This window comes from Tasmannia lanceolata, unplaced genomic scaffold (assembly GCF_043159265.1).
Source record: "Tasmannia lanceolata isolate RefF3 unplaced genomic scaffold, GAP_Taslan_0.1 ptg000044l, whole genome shotgun sequence".
Taxonomy (NCBI): domain Eukaryota; kingdom Viridiplantae; phylum Streptophyta; class Magnoliopsida; order Canellales; family Winteraceae; genus Tasmannia; species Tasmannia lanceolata.
In genome coordinates, this window is record NW_027518721.1 from 22,341,195 (window position 1) to 22,363,568 (window position 22,374).

Consider the following 22,374-nt stretch of genomic DNA (forward strand, 5'->3'; position numbering starts at 1 on the left):
GGTGTATACACTTTAATATTAAAATGCTTGTTTCTAGTGGGCATCTGATGCATGTTCTTGGCACTCAAATGGGGTCCAAAGTCTAAATCAAAGGGCATTTTTGTTATTCTAACAATAACACAGGGGCATTTCTGTAACACAGTCCAAACTACTGGACACTTTCGTAATTTTGGTAAAAAACTGAGGGTAGTAATGTCATGTTGGTCAATCAGAGAAAGTCCGCCGTTCTTATGCGTGTAAACACCGAGAAAAAAAATCCTGCCGTTGGAAAAATGGAGTCGTGAAAAGGAAATTTCGAGGAAAAAGAAGAAGAAAAAGAGAGGGTTTTGAAGGAGAGTAAAGAAGAAGAGAAAAAATCAGAGCTCCCCCAATAATCCCTCTCCTTAATCAGGTGTGTTTTGATCTCTTTAATTTTTCCCATCATGTTTAGACAAAATGATCTTTCAAAGGGTTTAACTAATGGAGCCGAAAATCTTCAAAACAAGCTCAAAAAGTGTATTTCCATTCCCGATCTCGAAAACCCAGATCAGAAATCTGTGTTTTCTGAACCGGGTGGGGTTTTTTTGAAGGAATCTGAGATGGGTGATGGTGGGTTTTGTGTGAAACAGTCTAAATTTGGGTTGACTAAAGAGAAAATGGGGAACTTGGGTTCTCAGGAACTCACTCTTAGCTATCTTTGTGATACTTCTAAGATGGGTTTTTTAGAGAGAGAGATTTCAGGCAAGAATCTATTGAGTGCTTTAGAAAAAGGGGGTTATAATAAGGGAAAGGAGGTGATTTTAGACTCTGTAGAAAATGATGAGAGATGGGTTGAGAGGGATTTTATGCAACTTAGTGGAAATAGTGGATCCAAGAGAGAGATTGATGAAGAAATCGAAGGCGGAAAGAGGGAGAAAAAGGCGAAAATCGAAACCCTAAATCTATCCCTAGCTCTCCCTGATGTTTCTCTATCCCTCACCCCATCTAATCCATTGCCTAATTTAGACCCCCCTAATTCTCCAAAGAGGAATTATAGTACTCAGTCTATAATTCCCTCAAACAACAACACTAGGGCGAATTCAGACGATTTCACAGCGTCAATTTCGTATTCGTATTCTCACCCGTTTTCCCACAACCCTAGTTGTTCTTTAATGCGAAATTCGACTGAGAATTACGAGTATTCGGTTGGGAGTCGTCGGAGGGAGAGTGATCAGATTTGGTATTGCGGTGAGGGGACAAATGGGTCAGTTCATAGTAAGTTCAAACCGATTGGGGATAGTGTTACTTTCTCAAATCACAGTGGCCACCCTTTGATGCAGAGTCTCAATCCTAATAAGGACTCAAGTAACAATCTTTACAGAACTAACAGTTCTGAAAATCAATCTTTCTTCCCATCTGAGTTGCCTGCGAGGACAAGGAAAGATAATCATATTACCAACTCACGAGGTAGAGCTTCAGAGCAACGCAAGATTGCCGATAATGGTTTGGCAAATTCAGATGGAGCGATGCCACTTTCGAGGAATGAGAGGATTTTAGGAGAAATTGTGTCCGAGTCGATACCGGTCATGGCTCAGATACTTAATGAGATTCATAATGATTCATTGGAAGCTGCGAAAGAGTGCCTGAAAAATCTCATGACTGTTCATGAAAAGAGAGAGGAGTTTGCGAGCCTTCAGAGGCGACTTGATAAGAGATCTGATCTAACTTTTGAAACACTGTTGAAGTGTCACAAGGTCCAACTTGACATTTTAGTTGCAGTAAAGACTGGCATTGCGGAGTACCTATCGATTAAGAATCGTATTCCTATGACTGAGTTGATTGAGATTTTATTGCTTTCGAGGTGTAAGAACATGAATTGCAAGAGTTCGTTGCCGGTTGATGACTGTGACTGCAAAATTTGCTCGACAAAGAAGGGTTTCTGTAGTGCTTGTATGTGCCTGGTTTGTTCGAATTTTGATTGCGCCTCAAATACTTGTAGTTGGGTTGGGTGTGATGTTTGTTCCCATTGGTGCCATGCTATATGTGGCATTCAAAGGCATCTTATAAAGCCGGGTACTAGCTCAAAAGGAGCTGCGGGGACAACAGAGATGCGATTCCATTGCCTTGGATGTGGGCATGCTTCGGAATTGTTTGGATTTGTTAAGGAAGTTTTTATGTGCTGTGCAACAGATTGGGGTTTGGAAACCCTGGTGAAAGAGCTTGATTGTGTTCGAAAGATTTTCCAGGGCAGTGTAGATGCCAAAGGCAAAGAGCTGCACAAAAAGGCGGAGGAAATGCTGACCGAACTTGAAAAGAAACACATTTCTTCTTCAGAAGCCTGCAGTGGCATATTGAAGTTTTTTAAGTGTAAGTTACTAGCCATTTTCTTATTGGCGCATATTCTCTTTTCAGTATTTATTTTTGCTTTCAGTAAGTAGTTGCCAGAATTGGCATGTTTTGTTAACGGCACATTCTCCTACTTTAATTTATGGTGGATATGAGTTCCATAATATTTGAGTTTTTGTATTTTTATATGATTAGTCAACTTGAGCTTTTTCATAGATATAGATATATCATTCTGTTGCTTGACTGTATTCTATTGATGCATAAGCAATACATATTTGGACCTCCATGCCATTGATATCAGGACATCTTTCGGTTGTCTGATTTCTTTACTTCTTGTTGTCCTCTTTTAACTCATAAAAGGGCGGCCTAGTGGATGAGGCTCCCGCCATTGCGGGGTCTGGGGAGGGCTAGATGTATGCAGCCTTACCCCTGCTTAGCAGAGAGGCTGTTTCCGTTACTCGAACCCATGACCACCAGGTCACAATAGAGCAACCTTACCGTTGCGCCAAGGCTTGCCCTCTTTCAACTCATATGTGTCTAAATTTATTTATTACTTTCATGGTTTGAAAGTTTCACTTGGCATTATGTCTGTAATTCTTTCTCTGTTTTCCCCTAGAAGTTAATGTTTTCCATGAGCTATTTATTGGCCATTGAATTTGTAATCTCGCTACTGTTCTTACTCTGCTAGTCTATCTGATTTCTTTTATGAATTTATTGGTCAATGTAGAGAGTAGTTTTGTTTCAGTTCCATTGTTAGGTCTACTTAATGGGGGGTTGCATGACCCACCAGTTTATGGCATGCTTAGTCTTCTCTTTCATTGGTATCTGATATCTTTATGCATTTTTTTTTTCTAATAAATTGTATAAACGATTGGTCGTTGTGCATTCTGTCCGAGACACAGTGTATCAGACGACATGCCACGTGCATATCACAAGTCTCTCAGGCAGCAGAAACACACAAAAATGGGTTTCTAAAACACCATTTTCTTGTATTTTACTTTCGTTTCTAAGCTTGGGAAAGCTTCTAGGGCGATTTCAAATTTTTTTTTTTTCAAACTGATTTGGTTTTGAATGCTTAATGAGTAAGATCTATGGTTAGGTATAGAGCGAGCTGACTTGGTCGAGGAGGAGGGATGGTAGCCACTGTAGGATCTCATAGTATTTATCACTTGGACAACTGTCATGTCAGCATCACTAATATAGGACTGCGGAGATCGAAATGTCCTATATTGAGCACGAAATTGACACTCCCACTTTACGTTATTACTAAACCGTGAATATACTAAACTGATCACAAGAATGGACATCAGACATTTCTACTTTGTTTATCTGATGTAAGCAAAGTTCATTAACAGGCCTGTATGTCACCAAAGATGATAGAGAGTAGAAGGTCGATCGAGATCTAAATGAAGGCGTCAAGGCCATTGAAATATCACATTGACTTCAATAATGGCCCCTACAAAGCTCTTTTTCTCACAAAATATGGTCTACTGAGTTATCATGATTTATTGGGATCTTTTATTTAATTTTTGGTAACATTGAAGTAGATTTTGGTGGTCCGCGTGAAAAGAAAATGTGAACAATGTTTTTAGGTGAGAGCTTGGGGTCATTGTTATTCGGCAAGTTCTCAAGTTGAGAAAGTAACTTGTATATTTGGATTGGGATAAGTAACTTGTAATATGGGAAAGTGTTCTAAGCAAGGTTGCCAGAGCGGGAATCGAAATCGGGAATCAAAGGCTCCTGGGATGGTCGGAAGCGGGAATCGTGAAGTCGCCGGGGAATCTCCGAGGAGTCGCCGGGGAATCGTCAGGGAATTGTCGGGGAATCGCTGGGGAGTTGGGTATCGCCAGGGAAACTCCGGGGAATCGTCGGGAAATTGCATTTCACGTAACATTAAACTGCGGTTCCCAAAAGTAGGAATCGGGTTTCCGGGAAATCATAAACCGCGATTCCTAAAAGTAGGAATCGGGTTCCCAGTTTTTGGGGATTCGAGAAGATTCCCGTTTTGGATTCGAGAACCCGAGAATCGATGTTCCCCACTCCCAGGGAAGAATCCTGCTTCCTTGGTTCTAAGTGAGCGATCTAATTTAGAGGTTCTATGGTTTTAGAAGTGGGTTCGAGGTTTTCTAGGACAACAACTTGTAAACACCTTCTATTTTTAATTTTGTACTTCTCTTAAAATGATTAGGATTAAACTGGGATTTTAAGGTGTTTTTGGTTATATATGTATGGAGTTTTGTTGTATTTTCCAAGAGATCAATGAATAGTTATGAAATTTCCCTTTTTGTGTTTTGGATTTAACCCTACTTTGATCATATTTTGATCAAATTTATTGTCATTTTATCTCTTTCTAGCAGTGTTTGTGAAGACCTACTGGATTGTTTTGAGTGATTGTTCAGTTCTATTGCAAGCTTTCTACATTTTGTGGATTCCTAGTAGATATGCTTGCATTATTATGTGGTCAAAACAAATTGTGGGGGTGGTTGTCAAAGAACTCTAGATCCCTTTGTGAACTCGTGAAATACACTGTATGGGCAATTGATGGTGCTTGTAACATAATAGGCCTCTGTTTGAAGTTGTTTGGCAGTAAGGTAAATGGTTGTATCTTACAATCATGATAAGGTGCTATGTAACTATGAATATGGTCCCATTAAAAAAAAAAACCTATGAATATGGTCCAATGCCATATAATGAGTAATGACACTAATCCTTTCTTAAATATAGCATGTCGTCAACTTGAGTGTCGACATTACTATCTACCTAGGTTTGGCCGGTGATTTTTTAACATTATTGAAGTTATTCTCTAGTTCACTTTCAGATACAAGGATTAAGAGCATACTTTATGCATGTTGTATTCTTAAATGTTTGATGTTTGTTTAGGGAAATGTTATCTGCGCAAGCATGTTTTTTTTTTAAAGGCACAAATGCAGTCTGTCTTTTCTTGTTTAATATTACAATTTCTCTGGACTCAAGTGGCCATTTGGTGTTCCACGCGACCATGCCTATCTTTGGCCCATGTAAAAATTCAACACATTATTGGTTTTTCGCAAGTTGCAGAGTATGAAACTTGCAGTTTTGCAATCTTTACACGTATCTCTTTATAAAATTTGATGACATGCATGTGCTGTAAAAACAATGTATCTACTATGACCCACATGTTATTCCGTGGGGCTTGATCTCCTCCAAATGTTCTTTACCCTTTTGTCATACCAATGCAAATGCTGACGATCTTCTCCATGACATTCACAGATGCTGGTTCAGGTTTGGGCAGCTCTTCCAAAGATTTGGGTCAAGTGAGTCAAAGGGGAGACGTTCCTCTTTTGCCACCCACTCCTATTCCTTTGAATTTTCCTTACAACATAAGCCACCGTTCAAGTGCTAGGACAGAAGTACAGAGAAACACCCATCAAAACAACATGGAAGCTCTTATGAGCCAACAAACAATTGAACCTGAGTTGAAGTTTGGAATGCCGAAAAAGGACGAGTTTGATAGCTTGGAAAGCATTGTACGGATCAAAGAAGCCGAGGCGAGGATGTTTCAGAGCCGTGCGGATGAAGCCCGAAGGGAAGCCGAGGGGTTCCGTCAATTAGTTCGCGCGAGAAGCGAGAAACTCGAGGAAGAGTACGCAAGCAAGCTAGCAAAGTTGTGCTTGCAGGAAACTGAAGAGAGGCGAAGGGAAAAGTTGGAAGAGCTGAAGGTGTTGGAGAATTCTCAGTGCGATTATTTCAAAATGAAGATGAGGATGAAAGCCGAGATTGCGGGTTTATTGGAGCGGATGGAGGCAACAAAGCAGCAATGGGTGTGAGTAAATTCATGGTAGTGGTGGTGATGATGGTGTGATGGTATGTATGTGTATTTTTTTGCCCTGCTTTAATGGTAGGTTTGTAGATTTTGGATATTTCAAGTTTGCAATGAAATTGCTTTTGAGCTTTATGCTTGTTTTCATGTCCTTTTGCTGCTCATAATCCCTTGTCTTATATATTGCCATTGATTGAGGATTACACTTACCCTCTGAAAAAGCGAAAAAAATGAAAAGGAAATATTCTGTGAAGTCACTGTATAAAACATCTCAAAAAAAAAAAAAACCTGTATAAACCATGTTTACTATCCAATGGTGCAGATGCACTTCATAGCAGTCCATCCAACCAATCAATCGGCTACTTTGAAGGGTGATAGATCAAGCAAAATGGTATTTTGCATGCTATTTCCCAAAAAGAGATGCATTTGCCGCCTTGTTTTTGGTACTTTCCACCCATCTCTTTGTTTTGAGTTGTGCGAACCAACGGAAAAAACCCAAGAGATGGGTGAAAAGTAACAAAACAAGTGGGTGCCAGTACCATATTTCTTTAGAATTTTGACTATAAATGTTCTAATGATATTTTTGATGTTAATATTAATGTTTTAGATTTTATAATAAAATATGGTGATTTGATTACGACAACAATCTTTAGTATGACCATACATTAGCATGTTGTATCCTGATTTCATATTAAGAAACCCATACTCATGAAGGGTGGGGTTGCACTTAATCTCCATAGAAAGGAATCATGCTCAATTGAGGTGTGATCACACTTCTTGTACATATCCACTCCTAATTCACAGAATTGTTGTTTGGTAACTGATTTGCTACCTTAACTGAGTGCATTTGGCTTCTAAGGTTTGAATTATTAGCAATGGTTTGCAAATCTTCCATATTTTAAGGATTGTTCTTCAGTTGAATTTTTGGTCTGTGGCCTTTCTAAGATGTGGGGCTTCAATTTGGATGCCGGAGGGCGGTAGAGAGGTATACACCAAGTTTCTGTCTATATTATTGGCGGGTTCCCGCAATTTGTGCAACATAATCATGGTTTGAAACACTTATATTCTACCTGAGATTCGCAAATGCTGATTGACCTTGATAGATTTCTGCTCTAAATAAGGATCCGCGTCTCACTGTCACTGTTCCATGAGGTATGGAAGAAATTTGTCTCCAAATTAAAGGCCATAGATTATATTTATTTGTTTTAATGTCTGCCCTTTGTTCTGTTATTTGTACTTTGGATTATTCTTCATATGTTTCTTCTTTTTCTTCCCCCTATTTACTTTCTTTTTCAGTGCTTGGTGTTTGCTCTGTTATTTGTACCATGGAATGTTAGGGAATGTTTCACAACCATGAAAAAATATTCCGTGGAATGTTAATGGGGCCTGTTGTGACTTGTGAGAGCATGGGGTCGCGGTCAGCTCCTGAAAAACAGGGAAAAACACCAATTTGAAGTAGAGTACACTGGTTCTTAAGAGTTTCTCATGCTCTCTCCATGCTTTCCCTCCCCCTCCCTCCTCCTCCTCTCCTCTATCACCATTGGGCCCACGAATATTCCATGGAATAATTTTTCATGTTTGCCAAACATGCCCGTAAGTTCATTTTTTCCTCACACCCCCATCTTGACTCTCTTCTGAGAGGAAGAAACAGGGCTGTGACAGCAACACCATAATATAGTGGTAGTCTTCATGATGGATTACACCTGAGACAAATTCAACCCAGATATGATCTTTGGGATCACAATTTTATATTCAAAAGAAAATTGCATAAGAATAGTCGACCTTGTAAGAAGATTAAAAAATAACTCCATAAAACATGAGTAATGTATTCTCTTGTACAAGAGAATTTCCTTGAGATTTTGGTAGGTGACAGCTTGTTTTATGGAGTCCCCATATATGCTTTTCTTTCTTTTATGCATAGCAGATTCCCATGGCGTGTTATTTACTTCTTTTTATTCTTCTTTCTGTGTGGTGTTGTGTGTTCCATTGTATTTTATACTCTAATGGTGGTGTGCTTGAATGCCTGAGGCTTTGGAAAAGTTTGTTGTGGTATTTGTGGGGCTGTAGGATATTTCAGCTTTTGCCCTTTTTCTAGGGTGCTGATGTTGACACCCTTAAAATTTTGTATCGCACCCATATAATTTTGTCCTATATGTAAAACAGTAAATGCAAACCAAATAAGATAAAATTCAGATCAGTGGCAATAAAAAAGCCTAGCCTATTGCAGTTAGGGGTGGCAATGGGTCGGTTTCGGTTTGACCCCCAAACCGAAACCGAATTTTTGGTTCGGTTTCGATTCGGTTCTGCCAATTTTGCCACCCCTTACTCGTAATCATTGAAAATATTCGGTTTCGGTTTGGTTTGATCCCCAAACCGAACCAAACCAAAATTTGAATTGGTTTGATTTAACCAAACCGAAACCGAATTTTCGGTTCGGTTTCGGCTCGGTTCCGGTTCAGTTCGGCCAATTTTGCCACCCCTAATTGCAGTGCTGGTCCTGACATAATTAGATGATCTTACAACCTTGATCAAACATGGAGTTGAATTTTACATTTAACTTCAGAACCATTTGTATATAAGATTATATTCAAATAATTATCAGAGGTATCCAAAGAGGCCCTTGAGCTCGTGATATTTACTGTCTCCATTTTTACCAAATAAAATTTTAATTAATAAAAAAAAACTAACTTTAGCAAGATTCCATGATACATCATTGGAAGGAAGAGTTGAACAAAGTGCAATTTAGTTTCAGTTGAGTTTAGGGTTTATTTATTAAAGGAATGATAGAATGAAGGGCGCCCTTCAAAAATCAACTTCAAGGGCCCCGTTATTGGTTGGTTTCTGCAAAGTCAACACGGTTTCCTCTTTTTAAGGCGACATCCACTTTTTTCAGCACCGCAATTTGCAGAAATTAACCAATAAGGGCGACTTTGAAGCTGATTTTTGCAAGGGCACCCTTCATTCTATCATTTCTCTATTTATTATTATTTTAATGGTATTCAGTGTTTATTTTATACTTGGATTGGCTAGCTATATCCTCAGGAACAGGGTTTATTTAACACTAAGATTGGCTTGCGACAGGTCAAGCATCTTAGCCAATCCTGAAATTCAGCCTTTTCATTAATTTGTGAAGGGCTAAAATTTAAAAAAAAAACAACATGTTTTTAGTGGAATTTATGTCAGCCTTTCACAAAATGGGGCTGATTTTTGGACAACGAACTTAGTCGTAATGGAGAGGGAAGAGACCCTTTTTGTTGAATGTTTATAACAGTCAAGAAAGGGGTTTGCCATCCCTTGATCAACTTTTTTGTTCAATATGAAAGAGAGTTAGCCATAGTAACTAACAAGCGAAAAGAATTAGGGGGAGTAAACGAGCCGAGCTTGGCCAGGCTCGGCTTGGCTTGTTAAGCTCAAAAGCTAGGCTCGAGCTCGAACCAGGCTCGGCTCGGTCAGCTTCGGCAAGGCTCGCAAGCCTTATCAAGCTCGGGTTATATTAAGTTCACACCCCTCATCTTCCCTGGACAGCTCTATCTAGTTTAATTTGACCACTCTTTTTACACTACCGAGGGTGGTCCAAGTATATTTTGCCTCCCCCTTTCACTCCTTGGACAACCCTTTTAGTGTATATATTAATATATAATATATATTTAAATATATTAAACTCTTAACGAGCCTGGCCAGTCGGCTCGGCTCGGCCCGTTAAGGATTCGAGCCGAGCTCGAACGAGCTTCCAAGCCCGAGCCAAAATTGACACCCTTAAAAAAGAATAGAAAAGTAGCCTTCACATAACCAGGTGATAGTATATGTGACTTTTTTGAGTTCGCAGCAATCCCATGTACAAGGTGCTAAAGTGCTATGTCCAAAGTTTTGCATCCTCATAACGAGGATGTTTATGATATACAAATGGCCTCTAACAATTAATACTCCCTAAATTCAGGTGCTTAAATTAACCACTTAGGCCTAGTTTGTTTTGGATTTTGAGAATCGATTGTGAGTCCAAAACTAATTATTGGACTTAAGTTTATATTTAATTTCAATGCCAATAATTAGTTTTGGACTCACAATCGATTCTCAAAAATCCAAAACGAACAGGACCCTAGGATTTTAACATTCATTGGTGGCTATCTCACCATAATCACCTTAGGATTATTGGTGATTATCTCAAAAAAATTAAAAAATTGGCATCTCTCTCTCTCTCTATATATAATCACCTTAGGATTATTGGTGATTATCTCAAAAAAATTAAAAAATTGGCATCTCTCTCTTCCTCTCTCTCTCTCTGGCATCTCTAAACAAGAACCGCGTCTCTCTAGTCCCTCCTCTCCTACAAAATCCAAATAAGCAACTCCATAACGATGGAGACAAACAAAAGAATCGGAAATTTTGATTATATTGTATTGCATTCTGTCATGTCATTATGTATAGCATTACTTGGGTACCAAGAAAGACGTCCACATGCAAACCAACTTTCTCAGTAGTCACGACTTTATACGAAATCTCTCAAGTCTCTTCTCTGAGTACAAATATGGAAAACTCTATTACATTAACCACCTCTCTCTCTCTCTAAACTCATTTCATTTCGTGATACGGTGATACCAAATTAAGAGTGTCTCTTCATCTCTCTCTCTCTCTCCTCCCAAATTGGCAACAATAACTAACTAGTCTTTTTAGACAATTCTAAAAAATAACTCTCTCTCTCTCTCTATACTTTTCATCTCCCAAAGTGGCAACTCACTCTCTGTCTCTTGTCTATTCATCTCCTAATCCCAATTTGGAAACTCCCTCAAATAACTCACAGAATTTCCATGCAAATAAGCACCCTGGTCTCGAGGTAAAAACGCTTACTATTTTTGTACTTTTCTCTCTACAAATATAAAGTTTGATAATTGTGCTTTTCTTTGGCAAAAGGTATAGTTTTGGGACGTGGGTTTCTCTTATTTCTGATTTTCAGGTTTTCTACATAGCTGTGACGGATTTCTAGCACAAGAGAGAGATAAGTTTGAGAAAGAAGAGGGTGCCAAGAACAAAAACACCCCATGTAAGCATTTTTATCTTTATTTTCTTCTTCTCTTTCTTCTGCTTTTTTCTATATGTGGGTCTGTAATCGATATCTTTCGACATGTATGAACATGAGTTTTGGATTTTTCCTGTTTCATAGTCCCTTTTAAACAGCATTTATAGTTGAGTTTTTGTATTTAGATTGATTTGTTGGACTTTTCTATCTTACAATCTAAGAAGTTATTAATGGTACATGCTTGAGAACAAAGGGTTAATTCTGAAATTGAATTTCATTTTTTAGTTTAGAAATGATCTTATGGTAGCATATAAGAAAATTTGTACTACAGAAAATTGCACTAATTGGTCAAATCCTTTTAACAATGTTTCTCTTTAAAAATTAACAAGTTATTTCTTTCACTAATCTATCAAAAAGATTGAGTGCAATGAGTGAATTAATCCAATTTTAGTAAATAGTAATTATAAAATAAATACTCTGAAAATAGGTCCTCTAGTTTTTAATATTTAATTAATGTACTGGATTCTGGACTTTTGTACTCTCTCTCTCTCTTTCTTGTAATGCATATGCCCTTTTATTAGTGAATAATAATACTCTTGAAGTCTATGGCTCTTTCAATTTTCAAATACATACCAACCTTTGAAATTGCAGTAGTATAATTGCTGGTTAATTTCATTGCTTTTTAAATTTTGGACAATATGATTCTATAGAGAAATTACCCGGCCTCTGCAATCTGCATTTTTATTATGTTGTTATTAGTTTAATATCTTTTCTGACATTCATATCATATTCCTTTTCACTAGTGACTATGATTACTCATGAAGTCTAATACTGATATTTGAATTTTGTAGATTAATCCCTCTGGGTTTTCAAATTTAAGACTCCAAAGAGAAAAGATCGACTTGGACTATGATGTGTAATCTGCATTTAAAGATCTTGTTATTAGTTTTAGTCTCTTCCTTCCAAGGATGTCTGTCATGGGGTTGGTTCTCTTCTGTAAAAACTCCTCAATTGAACGATAACTCTTGGAAATCGAGTGATGGCTTTGGTGTTGCGGATTTTTCCATGGAAACTCACAAAAACCGAAACGGAATCGAAATAGTGGAAAATGCGAAAAGGAAATTGGTGGCTTCAAATTCATGTTGGCAAAATGCTTATAGGAATCTCTTTGCGAGTTGCTCAGAAATTGTTGCAGACAAGGAGAAGCAATCTAGACTAGCTTGGCATCTTAGTGATTGCTTCCAAAAGGATACTGGGAGACCTGCTTTCCCTTATTGCGATATGGGGACTTCTATGATGAAATGCCTGAAGAATTTAGATGACTTTGCTCATAAAATTTACCTGGAATTCTTTCTTGAAACCAACACCATTTGTCATCAGTTACAGTTAAGTATGATGCATCAATATGCTTATCAATGATTCACCATAAGAGTCATTTATCATTGCTGTGTGTGTGCATGTCTGTGTGTGTGTCTTGACTGTGTTATATATATCACAATGACTGTGTTATATATTACCAAGTTGATTAGGTTTTGGTCTAACTAATTCAGCCAAAGCTCAAAACTCTTGGCCTAATAAAAACCCATAAACTTGGATCATCTGAATAAAGTGTTGGTTTTCTTTTTCAACTACTAATGAGTGTTGGTTTTGGTCTGGATGTTACAGAACTGATGCTTTCAAGCATGAAACAGAGAGGCTGGTTAATGATTTAAGGAGGTCAGCTCAATTTGCAGAGGATAAGTTAGAAACCATCGAAGAGAGGTCGGAATCGCTTCTACAAAGTTCGAATCAAATCCATGATTCATTGACTTCGATTGATCTTCAAACCCAACAAGTGGCTCAGGCATCGAAGAATGTCGACGATCAGATTCATGATGTACTGAACCACTCCAAGGCCATTTTTAAGCAGGCCGAGGGCATTGCGGCTACTCAGTCTGTGTTGCAAGAAGGGCAGGCAGAAATGAAGGCAAAAATGGAGGCAGGCATGGAATATCTTCATGAATCTTATGAGAGTTTGGGACATGGAATGGAGAAGTTAAGGACGGAGGCCATGGAAATAGAGAGGGAGATAGGCGAAGTCGGGGATTCTATGTCTTTTAAGATGCTAAACCTTCAAAGCAGAGCAGATGATATTGGGAATGTTGCAGGAATGTCCTTGGATAAACAGAAAGAGCTTCTAGAAGGACAAACAGTAGCCCTTGAAGGCCTTAGTTTTCTAACCAAATTCCAATCTCAAGCACTAGAAGAAAGCAGGTAGGATTTCAAATCACACTAATGCCCTGTTTGATTTGCAGGAATTTTCTAGAAAAGTTGGGAAAGAAAAATATGTATAAAATTTTCTACATTTTTTTATTCAGGCTTCATTTCTTTCAACGTAAAACAGGCGTAAAACAAATTTTAGGCCCATTTTTAAGTGTTAAAATCAGTGTTCAAAAACTCCTTGACTCGACAAGGAACTCCCCCGAGTCAACTTCTTTTTGCCTTGGCCGCGTTCCGCATTGCACCACATCCGCATTCCGCGTTTTGCCCTACATAGTTATTAAACTCTTTCGACTCTCCCAAGTTATGACCGCGTCAACCTCGTCAACCGCATTCTTGGCCATGTCCGCGTTGAGTCGACAAGGATTTTTCCTGGCCGCGTTCCGCGTTTTTAAACACCGGTTAAAATGGGTGTAAAATTTGTTTTATGCCCATTTATGTCGAAAGAAACAGAGTCTCAAGGAAAAAGATAAGTTACTTATAACCATAATCATATCATTTTCCTCTAATTAGTGTGAAATTTTTTCCCAACAAAACATTTTATGTCATAAATGTTTTTCTTGCAATCCAAAACAGGGCCTAAATCTTAAGTAACTAAAATCTAAACCCCCCAAGTAAGTTTAATTATAACTTTATCAACTAATTTCGATTTGCAGGGCCACTTTGCAAAACCTAGTGGAATCTGGTCACAAGCAACAAGAGGAGCTCCTATTGCGGCAGGAACAGCTTCAGCAAACTCATGATCATCTGATTCAAAATTCAAAATCAATATTGGCAGCTCAGGTTTAATAATATGCTTAAAATATACGTGGTTATATGACAAATTAGACCATGATTTAGTTTAGTTGTAGTAGACTCATTCTTACACTAAATCTCCATTTGTAGGAAGCATTTGAATTAAAGCAGGCTACAATGTTTACTGCTCTGGACAAGCTCTTCACATTGCACAATGCCATCTTGCTCGAATCGCGTTTTATCAAGACATTCTTCTTTTACTCTTGCGCGATTTTTATTGTCTACATGCTTACTAGTGCAAAGCAAACATCTGCCGTGAGAGCTCGCCTTTATCTAGGTACGATTTTTATCAGTGTTCTAATGGCTATATTTATTAACTTTAGAATTTGATTAAGATGACACTGGTTTAACTTTCAGGAATATGTCTCACATTGGTGATCGAAATTGCAATGGCACGGCTCGGGGCTAATGATCTTGATTGGCAAGCATGGGTAGAATCTAAAGTATTCTGGGCCAGATCATCATTTCTAGTGGCTGCTTCTATTCAGATTCTACACTCCATCTTTACTTACAGGTAACTATTATTGTATATGATTCTGCGTAGTATAAACAAGGTCTGCAATTTTGGCTGGGTCGGGTAAAAGCCTAACCAATTCAATATTATGGTAAAAGCTCAACCAAAATTTCAAAAAATCGACCCGAGTTGCACCCCTAGTATAAACCATCATCTAATGAATTGAAATCTGAGAAAGACTGTGTGGAAATTTTTGTAGTGACTATGAAATGCTAAATCATCAGATGCTAGTAGCTCATCATCAGATGCTGTTAGAATTAACTGAGAAGGCTGGTGTCATGGAAAGAATGATAGGTACGGATTATGAGCTTACAACTATTATAATCATTCTTTGAATATAATCAAATTTAACTTTTAAAACTATTTGGATGTAAGATTATACTAATTTTTTTAAAGGTATCTAAAGAGGCCTTTAATTCTCTATTTTAATGGGGAGGTAAAGAAAACTGTTCATTATCTTACGATGGGTGTTTGTGGTGCAGGGAAGAAGTCCTTATCCTGGAGAGGGAAAAGCTGTACCCAACTATCTCCATGGGTTGACAAAGAGAAGGCAGAAAACATAGATAAGAACAACAATCTGAACAATAATAGATTACATGAAGAAGTTGCAGAGAATTCAATCACTACAATTTCTATATCAAAAAAATATGATCTCCGTCCTCGCCGTCGCCCACAATGAGTTTTGCATCCTTCAAATTTGGTTCAAGTGTTGATGCATATTTATTTTCTCAAATAGGGGAACATATATTAATATATAGATATAAAGACACATTATACATTATAATAAAAATTTCATTTCATTTCATTTGTAAAGACTTTCTTCTGTCTTCTATTAACCTTTTTATAATGTGCTCATATTTGTACAGTAGTGGGGAATTAGTACTTTAGTCAACAGTTACAATAGTAATGAAGTAGTCTACTGGTAGAGTCGTGGTAACTAGTGTTTGGTTGTCAACTGAAGTAGTTTCCTGGTGAGGAGTGTAATTGCCAAAATAAGGGGAGAAGTGTGCAAAATCTCAAGACTCTGTTAGTAAAAAATCTTTTTTTTTTTTCAAGTTGTTTGGTGGGGGACAAAAGTCATGCCACGTGGTTAGACGATTGAGACCAGGCAAATAGTCTCCTAGTAGTTTGAATCAAAGCTATGAAATCAAACATTACTAGTAGATGATGTGGCACCTCAAAAGCAGCCAAAACACTCGGTAAACACCAGAAATTGTGAAACCAAACAGACTATTAAAGAAAGGGAGCTGATATGCTCATAGCATTCAAATCCCATTCAAAACCTAGATCTAGAATACCAGATGACAGAAACAGATCTAATCAAAATGATTTTCTTGATCTATTAGGAATTGTACTATTCTTATCATGCAAATTACTAGAATACAAAAAAGATTATAAATGTACCTCAATCGTACATAGCAGATGATCCGTCAGGGCTGGATCTTATCCTGCCTCTCCGATTACGGGTGAAACTTGGGTCGGGCTCAACCCTAACCCGATGGGTTCAACCCGATTTTTGCTCGGGTTGGGTTGGGAAAAGCCAACCCGATATAATTTCGGGTTAGATTAGGGTTGAGGCCTTGGCAACCCGACCCGACCTCCGTTGTCTAATTTTATCGTAGTTTTCTTAGGATTATGTTTTTTTTCTTGTATTTTTCTCTTTGGCCGTAGATGAACCTGAATCCAACCCCGTTCAACCCGAACCCAACCTGACCCGATTTGGAGGTGGGTCGGGTTAGGGTTGACTATCCTCAACCCGAGGCTCGGGTTGGGTCGGATTAGGGTTGAGGTAATGCTACCTCGGGTTGGGTTAGGGTTGGACCCAACCCAACCCGAGTTGCACCCCTACCTCCTATGACCTGATCCGTAATAGGAAGATCTCCTTATGATCGTTAGATTGTGTCCTACCTTAACAGAACTCAAATTAGTTTAATTAATTACTAATCCTGATGTTAATTTAGGGCTATACTAAAACACTCGTGTTAAACCAAGATAAGATGCACTGATGATCACTTGGTCAATGGGTACGTTAATCCACTAATTTCACACATAATGTCAGTCATCAATCTAGACCGTCGATCGTAAATCAATGATTTGCCCTCATAAGATCCTACCTTACCCTCTAAATGATTTCCTTTCCATATGCTTAGGGGAACTTTGATCAAACAGCCATCACCTTTTTCATCTTTTTAAGGGGCTGCTGTTGGATCAAATATCAAGGGCGGCTCCCCCTTACACAAGCATGCACGACTATAATTTCTCACATACACCTCATATCCCCTCTGATATTATAATAAAAAAAATCATCCCATTTGTAAATGCTTTCTTCTCTTCTATTCAGATTTCTACATAGGAAGTTAAAGAAAAATGGCTAAATAATTAAAGTTCTATGCAAACAATGAAATCCTTTTACTAATAATGATATTAATATGACCGCGGAAGGATAACACTGAGGGTGATGGCGATTCCAAAGAAGAGGACAGCTATTCCAGTGAAGTTTACTATGTAAGATTCGGCATTGAATTCTAGGCCTAAGCCTAAAGACTTGAAAGCGTCCATTAATCCCGTCTCCGCAGAACATATTGCCATGAGGAAGATGACCATGCCGCCAAAGTAGTGCCACGGTATAAGCCTTGCCGGCGTTGCCGCCCTGGGATACCAAAAGGAGAGGAAACCGAACAAAAACTGGAACACAAATCATACATGCTTAAAGAATAAGTTCAGATAACAACAACAACAAAAACAAAAGAATGATTCATTTGTCTTGTGTACAAAGTACAAACTATAGACCAAAATGTATAATATATTTAGGGCGATGATAAATTTGCAATCCCTTGTACGATAACTCGCACCCCTTTAACGTGAAAAAGCGTTAAAGTCTGCCACATCAATTCACATTAAAGGGGTGCGAATTATCCTACAGGGATTTATCATCACCCTATATTTAAACCCTGTTTGTTTTGGATTTTGAGAACCGATTGTGAGACCAAATCTGATTATTGGTCTCAAAATTAGATGTAAATTTGAGTCCAATAATCAGTTTTGGACTCACAATCGGTTCTCAAAATCCAAAACAAACAAGGTTTAAACATAATTTTGAGTCCAATAATCAATTTTGGTCTCACAGGCGGTTCTCAAAATCTAAAACAAAAGGGTCCTTTTGTTTTAGATTATGACAACCAATTGTGACCAAAACCAATTATTGGACTCACAATCGGTTGCCATAATCTTTAACGATTGTAGGCCCCAAACAGTCAAACAGATTACAGGACTCAAAAGTAAACGTAATTTTGAATCCTGTAATCGGTTTAAGGCCCATACAATCGGTTGCCACAATATCAAACGAATAGGGCCTAATTGGTTTTGGACTCACAATCGGTTGCCATAATCTTAAATGAACAACGCCTTAGCTTTGGTTTATAGTTTATACAAAGGATCATTCCTATAATTAAGAACAATAATTTTGAATTACCTGCAAAGCAAATAAGCAGATGGTACCCATGCCCAGCCAGGAATGCAAAGTGCGCATATTGGGTATTCCCAAATCACTTTGAAACTGGAAAATGGCGTAAATCCCGAGGATTCCGAGCAGGAGAGCAATTAGATGAAGCTTCATGTGAATGAACTTCTGCGTCTTTCTTGTTACAGGAATCGTCTTGTAAGCTATGATGGCTGCTCACAATTACAATACACTAATTACAAATCAGAACACAGTAAGACCCTGTTTGTTTCCGATTTTCAGAATTTGATTTTGAGTCCAAAACTGATTATTTGACTAAAAGTTAAACGCAATTTTGAGTCCAATAATCAGTTTTGGACTAAAAACAATTCTCAAAATCCAAAACGAAGAGGGCCTAACAAAGAAATAAAGGGTCCTCACTCATCAGTCATCATCATCTAATGAATATTAGAATAACCCATTACTTACCTTCTCCACTAACAAAAATGAAACCAACTAGCATGAGAAATGGGTGCATCTGTACAGAGATAAGGGATACATCAAACGCAATGAAATAAAAAAAAAACAAATTAATTAAACAGAAAAATGGATTGCTTTCTGTTTTGGGCTGTCAAGGAATTTACATTGAAAATCTTTCCTTTATTCTCTGATTTTAGAGCTAGGCCTCCTCGAAAGTGTAAGACCCAAACGAGCACAAGAGTTATAATAGCTATTCCCATCAAGTGAGCGATCACTGTGGCAGGAGTCGCCGATATAAGGAAGCTCGAACCACTTTTGGTAGCCATCACAGAGAGAGGCAAAGCATCAATGTTACCCTTCAAAAGTTTTCTTTTATATATAGGTGGTTTTTTTTATTGAATGATGGTATTTTATTAGAGACACATAGAAGAAACAACCGAGGAGGTCAAGAGAACAAAGATAACAAATAGAACAAACAAAACCAAGGAGGCAAATAGTAAAAAATCTCTAGTGAAGGGCGATCAACTTCAAACCGAGGTAGACCTGTCCCTGATTTTCAGATGTGTTTGAGACAAGAACCAAGTACGAAATGAGGTGGAGATCATTAAGCATTGAAGTCCTTGTATGACTAATTCAATTTCATATAGAGATTAGATAAAATGTCACATTTAAGATCAAATCATAACAATCAACAGTAGGTCCCACAAGGGAACTTACGGATATAATTATGACAGGATCGCTATAATTAGGACCGTTGATCCGGTGAACCATCTTGATGCAGCCCATATGGTCCTGGTCCAATGCCGGACTGATCAGCTTAGTTTCTCTTGGAGAAACCTTTTCAAAGGAATAATAGATTAAGGGCTTCGATGATTTGATCAAGGTAGGGTAAACAGCAATGTGTCGGATCAATGGACACGATAGCGTACACATGAGAAATGTTGGACCTAAAAATATATTAGCAAATAGCCCAACAACCACGGTTCCCTTGGCGTTTTTGCTTTGTATGAGAGTGAAATTATCAAAGAATGAATGAAAACAGTCAGGCCTACACTATAACATGGAAATTCCAAAGTATCGATTTCGAAAGACTGCCTTTGTCTGGTTTAACACTTTTGGCCGTATTAACACATTCCTCCTCGAATTCACTGGAATAGATGAAAAATTTAAGGACCCAATCACAGTTTAATACATGACATGTGCCCCTCATGGTTTAGTTTGGAAAAATATAGGTGGTGAAATAACTGGCTGCACTTGAACTCATGTTTAAGTGGAAGTAGGACTATTCTTGCTTATGTGTCACACAGTGCTTGGGGATCCTGATGCTTTCTTTGGTTGGATTGGATCTACGTATGTCCACCTCATAATCTATTTGAATCTTAGTGTTTGTCGGTGTCATAGAGTTTTGTTGCACAAAAGTCGGAATGACTTGGGGAACTCATTGTTTGATTGTCAATATAGCATTTGAAATCTCCGGAGACTACTAGGGATGCTAAGCAGGCAAAAACCAACAAGAACGTATAGTTTGTCGTTAACTGCAAAGCGTGGAATAAATCGTTCCTTCTACAAGTTTTATTTTCGTCATCATATTTGTAGCTTACTTTTCTGACATTAAATCTTGTTCGTTTGACTCGATTTGTATATCATTAGCGAGGTTTTTTGATCATATATCTAATGAGCCCAAGATCGATCACATAATTTGAGCCTAAGTTGAGGAAGTTATATATGATTTAGGTGATACATGTCTATTACGGGAGTTCTATTTTAGGGTTATGTTAGTTATAATTTTAGCTTTTATCCAAGTTACTTGAGATAGACAGCGGAGATTAATTGCTTAGGTTTTAAGTTAGCATTTAGGGTTTCTTTTTTCGCACAAATAGATGTTATTAAAGCATTGAAATAATGAGCTTCTATAAATTCTTTAATAAAAATTTGCCTTTCGGCTTTTAAGTATTTTAGTAACTTTTGGGTTGCTAGGATTAGCCTCGCCAAGTGTATTTTTTAGTTTCGTTGTCTCATCCTCTTGACGGTAATCAAAGTATTGTATTCCTTACGACAATGATCAAATGTCCCTTTTTATTGTTTAGTTTATTTATTTTACCTCCGCTACAACACTAGGAACGGTCGGGTTTTTGGACTGCATCACTTTTCTAATCACCCATTTTATGAAGGGCAATTACCTTGATGGCTAAGATAGTCTAACAGCATGAATCAAACTAATGGCGGATCCATGTGAATGATGGCGATTGATTAATAGTCATTGATGGATGTAGACACCCCATTTTGACCGTACCCCAAGCTATCATTTTGAATAAAAATTCCATCAGATGAGTGCGTTAGGGTCCCAGGTTGTACCCTGGGCTAGCTTAGGGTCCCACCAGGGTCCCTGTGAAATTCCGTCAAGATCTGAGCTGATTCGCCTAGTGGGCAAGCCTCGATAGTGTTGCGGTGCAAGTTTAGAAGGGCGGAGGTGAAATATGTCATTTCCCGTACAAGAGGGCATTCTTGGAAATTTCTATTGCTTCCTCTACAAGCAATGAGTGAGGGCCTTTAGATTAGATTAGAGGGTTAGGATCATGTAGAGAGAGGGGAATCTTTGCCCCATTTTTTTTTACTTGGACGCCCCCCCTGTAGGTCATAATTCGTTAAAATTTACATAGAGGAGGGCTGTCCAAGGGAGAAGAGGGGGGTCAAATTCATCATCTTTTTTTTTATAAAAACCCATCAAACTAGGGTTTGCAAAAGGGGGAGAGCCTCATTTTTCGTTCGAAGCAAGAGAGAGAGAGAGAGAGGGAGACTTGCAGAGGGAAGAGAGGGAGCCATCGTCCCATCCAAATCGCCATCTCCGGCCGGCCACCGTTCCTCCACCTCCGATCATCACCATCGACCACCAACCGAGCCATCACTCCCAAACCCACTTCTTCTCATCGTCTTCTCCGACCACTCCAACCTCCACCCCCATCGACCGCCTCCATCATCCACCCCATTTCTCGGCCATCACACCCATTCCATACCCACCTTCACCCTCGAAACCCTCTTCTTAAACCCCTATTCACAGCAACATCTCTGATTCTCATCTTCCCCTACCATCGAACCCCCTTTTATTTCTTCCCAACACCATCCTCCTCTTCTCAGCCACCAACCTCTCCACCTCCTTTTCCTCTATTGCTTCCAAACCAGCCTCCATAAACAGACCCTTTTCTTTGCTACAGCCATTCCCCCTTCTTCAAACCCATTTCCCTCATCTCCTCCACCATTAACCCTTCTCCATTTTGTTAAAAAAAAAAACTACAGTAGAGAGAGAGAGAGAATCTCCAAATCCGAAACCCCAATTGCCCCTTCTCTTTTCCGATCAACTGCCGGTGAGATTCCGACCTAATTTTTGCCATTTTCGTCGTCAGATTTGATCATTTCTCTTTCGCTTCTATATCTGGAAGGGAGGCAGGAATCGAAGCCCATAGCTTGAAGGAGAAGAGGTAAGTGCATTTATTCAATGTTCTCTTCAAGCTATGTTGGGATTTTTTTTTTTTATGAATGCTAGACATTTAGATGATAATGTATTTCAGAGATCAATTAGTTTGGAATTTATCTGATCAGCAAATATTAGTTCTGATTTTGTCATGGATAATGATTTTAGCATGATTATTTTAGTCAACTCTGTCTAGAACCGGCATATAAGCTTGTGTACTTACGTTTGATTAATAGGAAAGTTTAGAAGAGGTGAGGTGAGCTGATTTATGAATTATTCCTGTGTTCTTTCGCTGGCCCCT

At 38.4% G+C, this 22,374-nt stretch overlaps 3 protein-coding genes across 3 annotated transcripts; 2 read left to right on the top strand and 1 right to left on the bottom strand.

The window, feature by feature from the left end:
- The first annotated feature begins 237 nt into the window (after positions 1 to 237).
- Positions 238 to 6,236, top strand: TTA1 (class I heat shock protein, putative (DUF1423)). The gene is made up of 2 exons (XM_077374188.1): positions 238 to 2,325; positions 5,554 to 6,236. Exons 1-2 carry the CDS (start codon positions 423 to 425, stop codon positions 6,108 to 6,110), a joined length of 2,460 nt encoding a protein of 819 aa, XP_077230303.1. The 5' UTR covers positions 238 to 422; the 3' UTR covers positions 6,111 to 6,236.
- A 5,765-nt stretch (positions 6,237 to 12,001) lies between these two features.
- Positions 12,002 to 15,369, top strand: GEX1 (gamete expressed protein 1). Its single transcript, XM_077374844.1, has 7 exons — positions 12,002 to 12,502; positions 12,783 to 13,370; positions 14,033 to 14,159; positions 14,262 to 14,448; positions 14,529 to 14,685; positions 14,885 to 14,979; positions 15,168 to 15,369. The coding sequence occupies exons 1-7, from the start codon at positions 12,027 to 12,029 to the stop codon at positions 15,362 to 15,364; spliced, it is 1,827 nt and encodes a 608-aa protein (XP_077230959.1). The 5' UTR covers positions 12,002 to 12,026; the 3' UTR covers positions 15,365 to 15,369.
- A 1,740-nt stretch (positions 15,370 to 17,109) lies between these two features.
- On the bottom strand, positions 17,110 to 18,930 carry LOC143863426 (putative ascorbate-specific transmembrane electron transporter 1). Its single transcript, XM_077374090.1, has 4 exons — positions 18,769 to 18,930; positions 18,614 to 18,662; positions 18,158 to 18,357; positions 17,110 to 17,370 (listed from the first exon to the last, which is right to left on the bottom strand). Exons 1-4 carry the CDS (start codon positions 18,928 to 18,930, stop codon positions 17,110 to 17,112), a joined length of 672 nt encoding a protein of 223 aa, XP_077230205.1.
- Between the last annotated feature and the right edge of the window lie 3,444 nt (positions 18,931 to 22,374).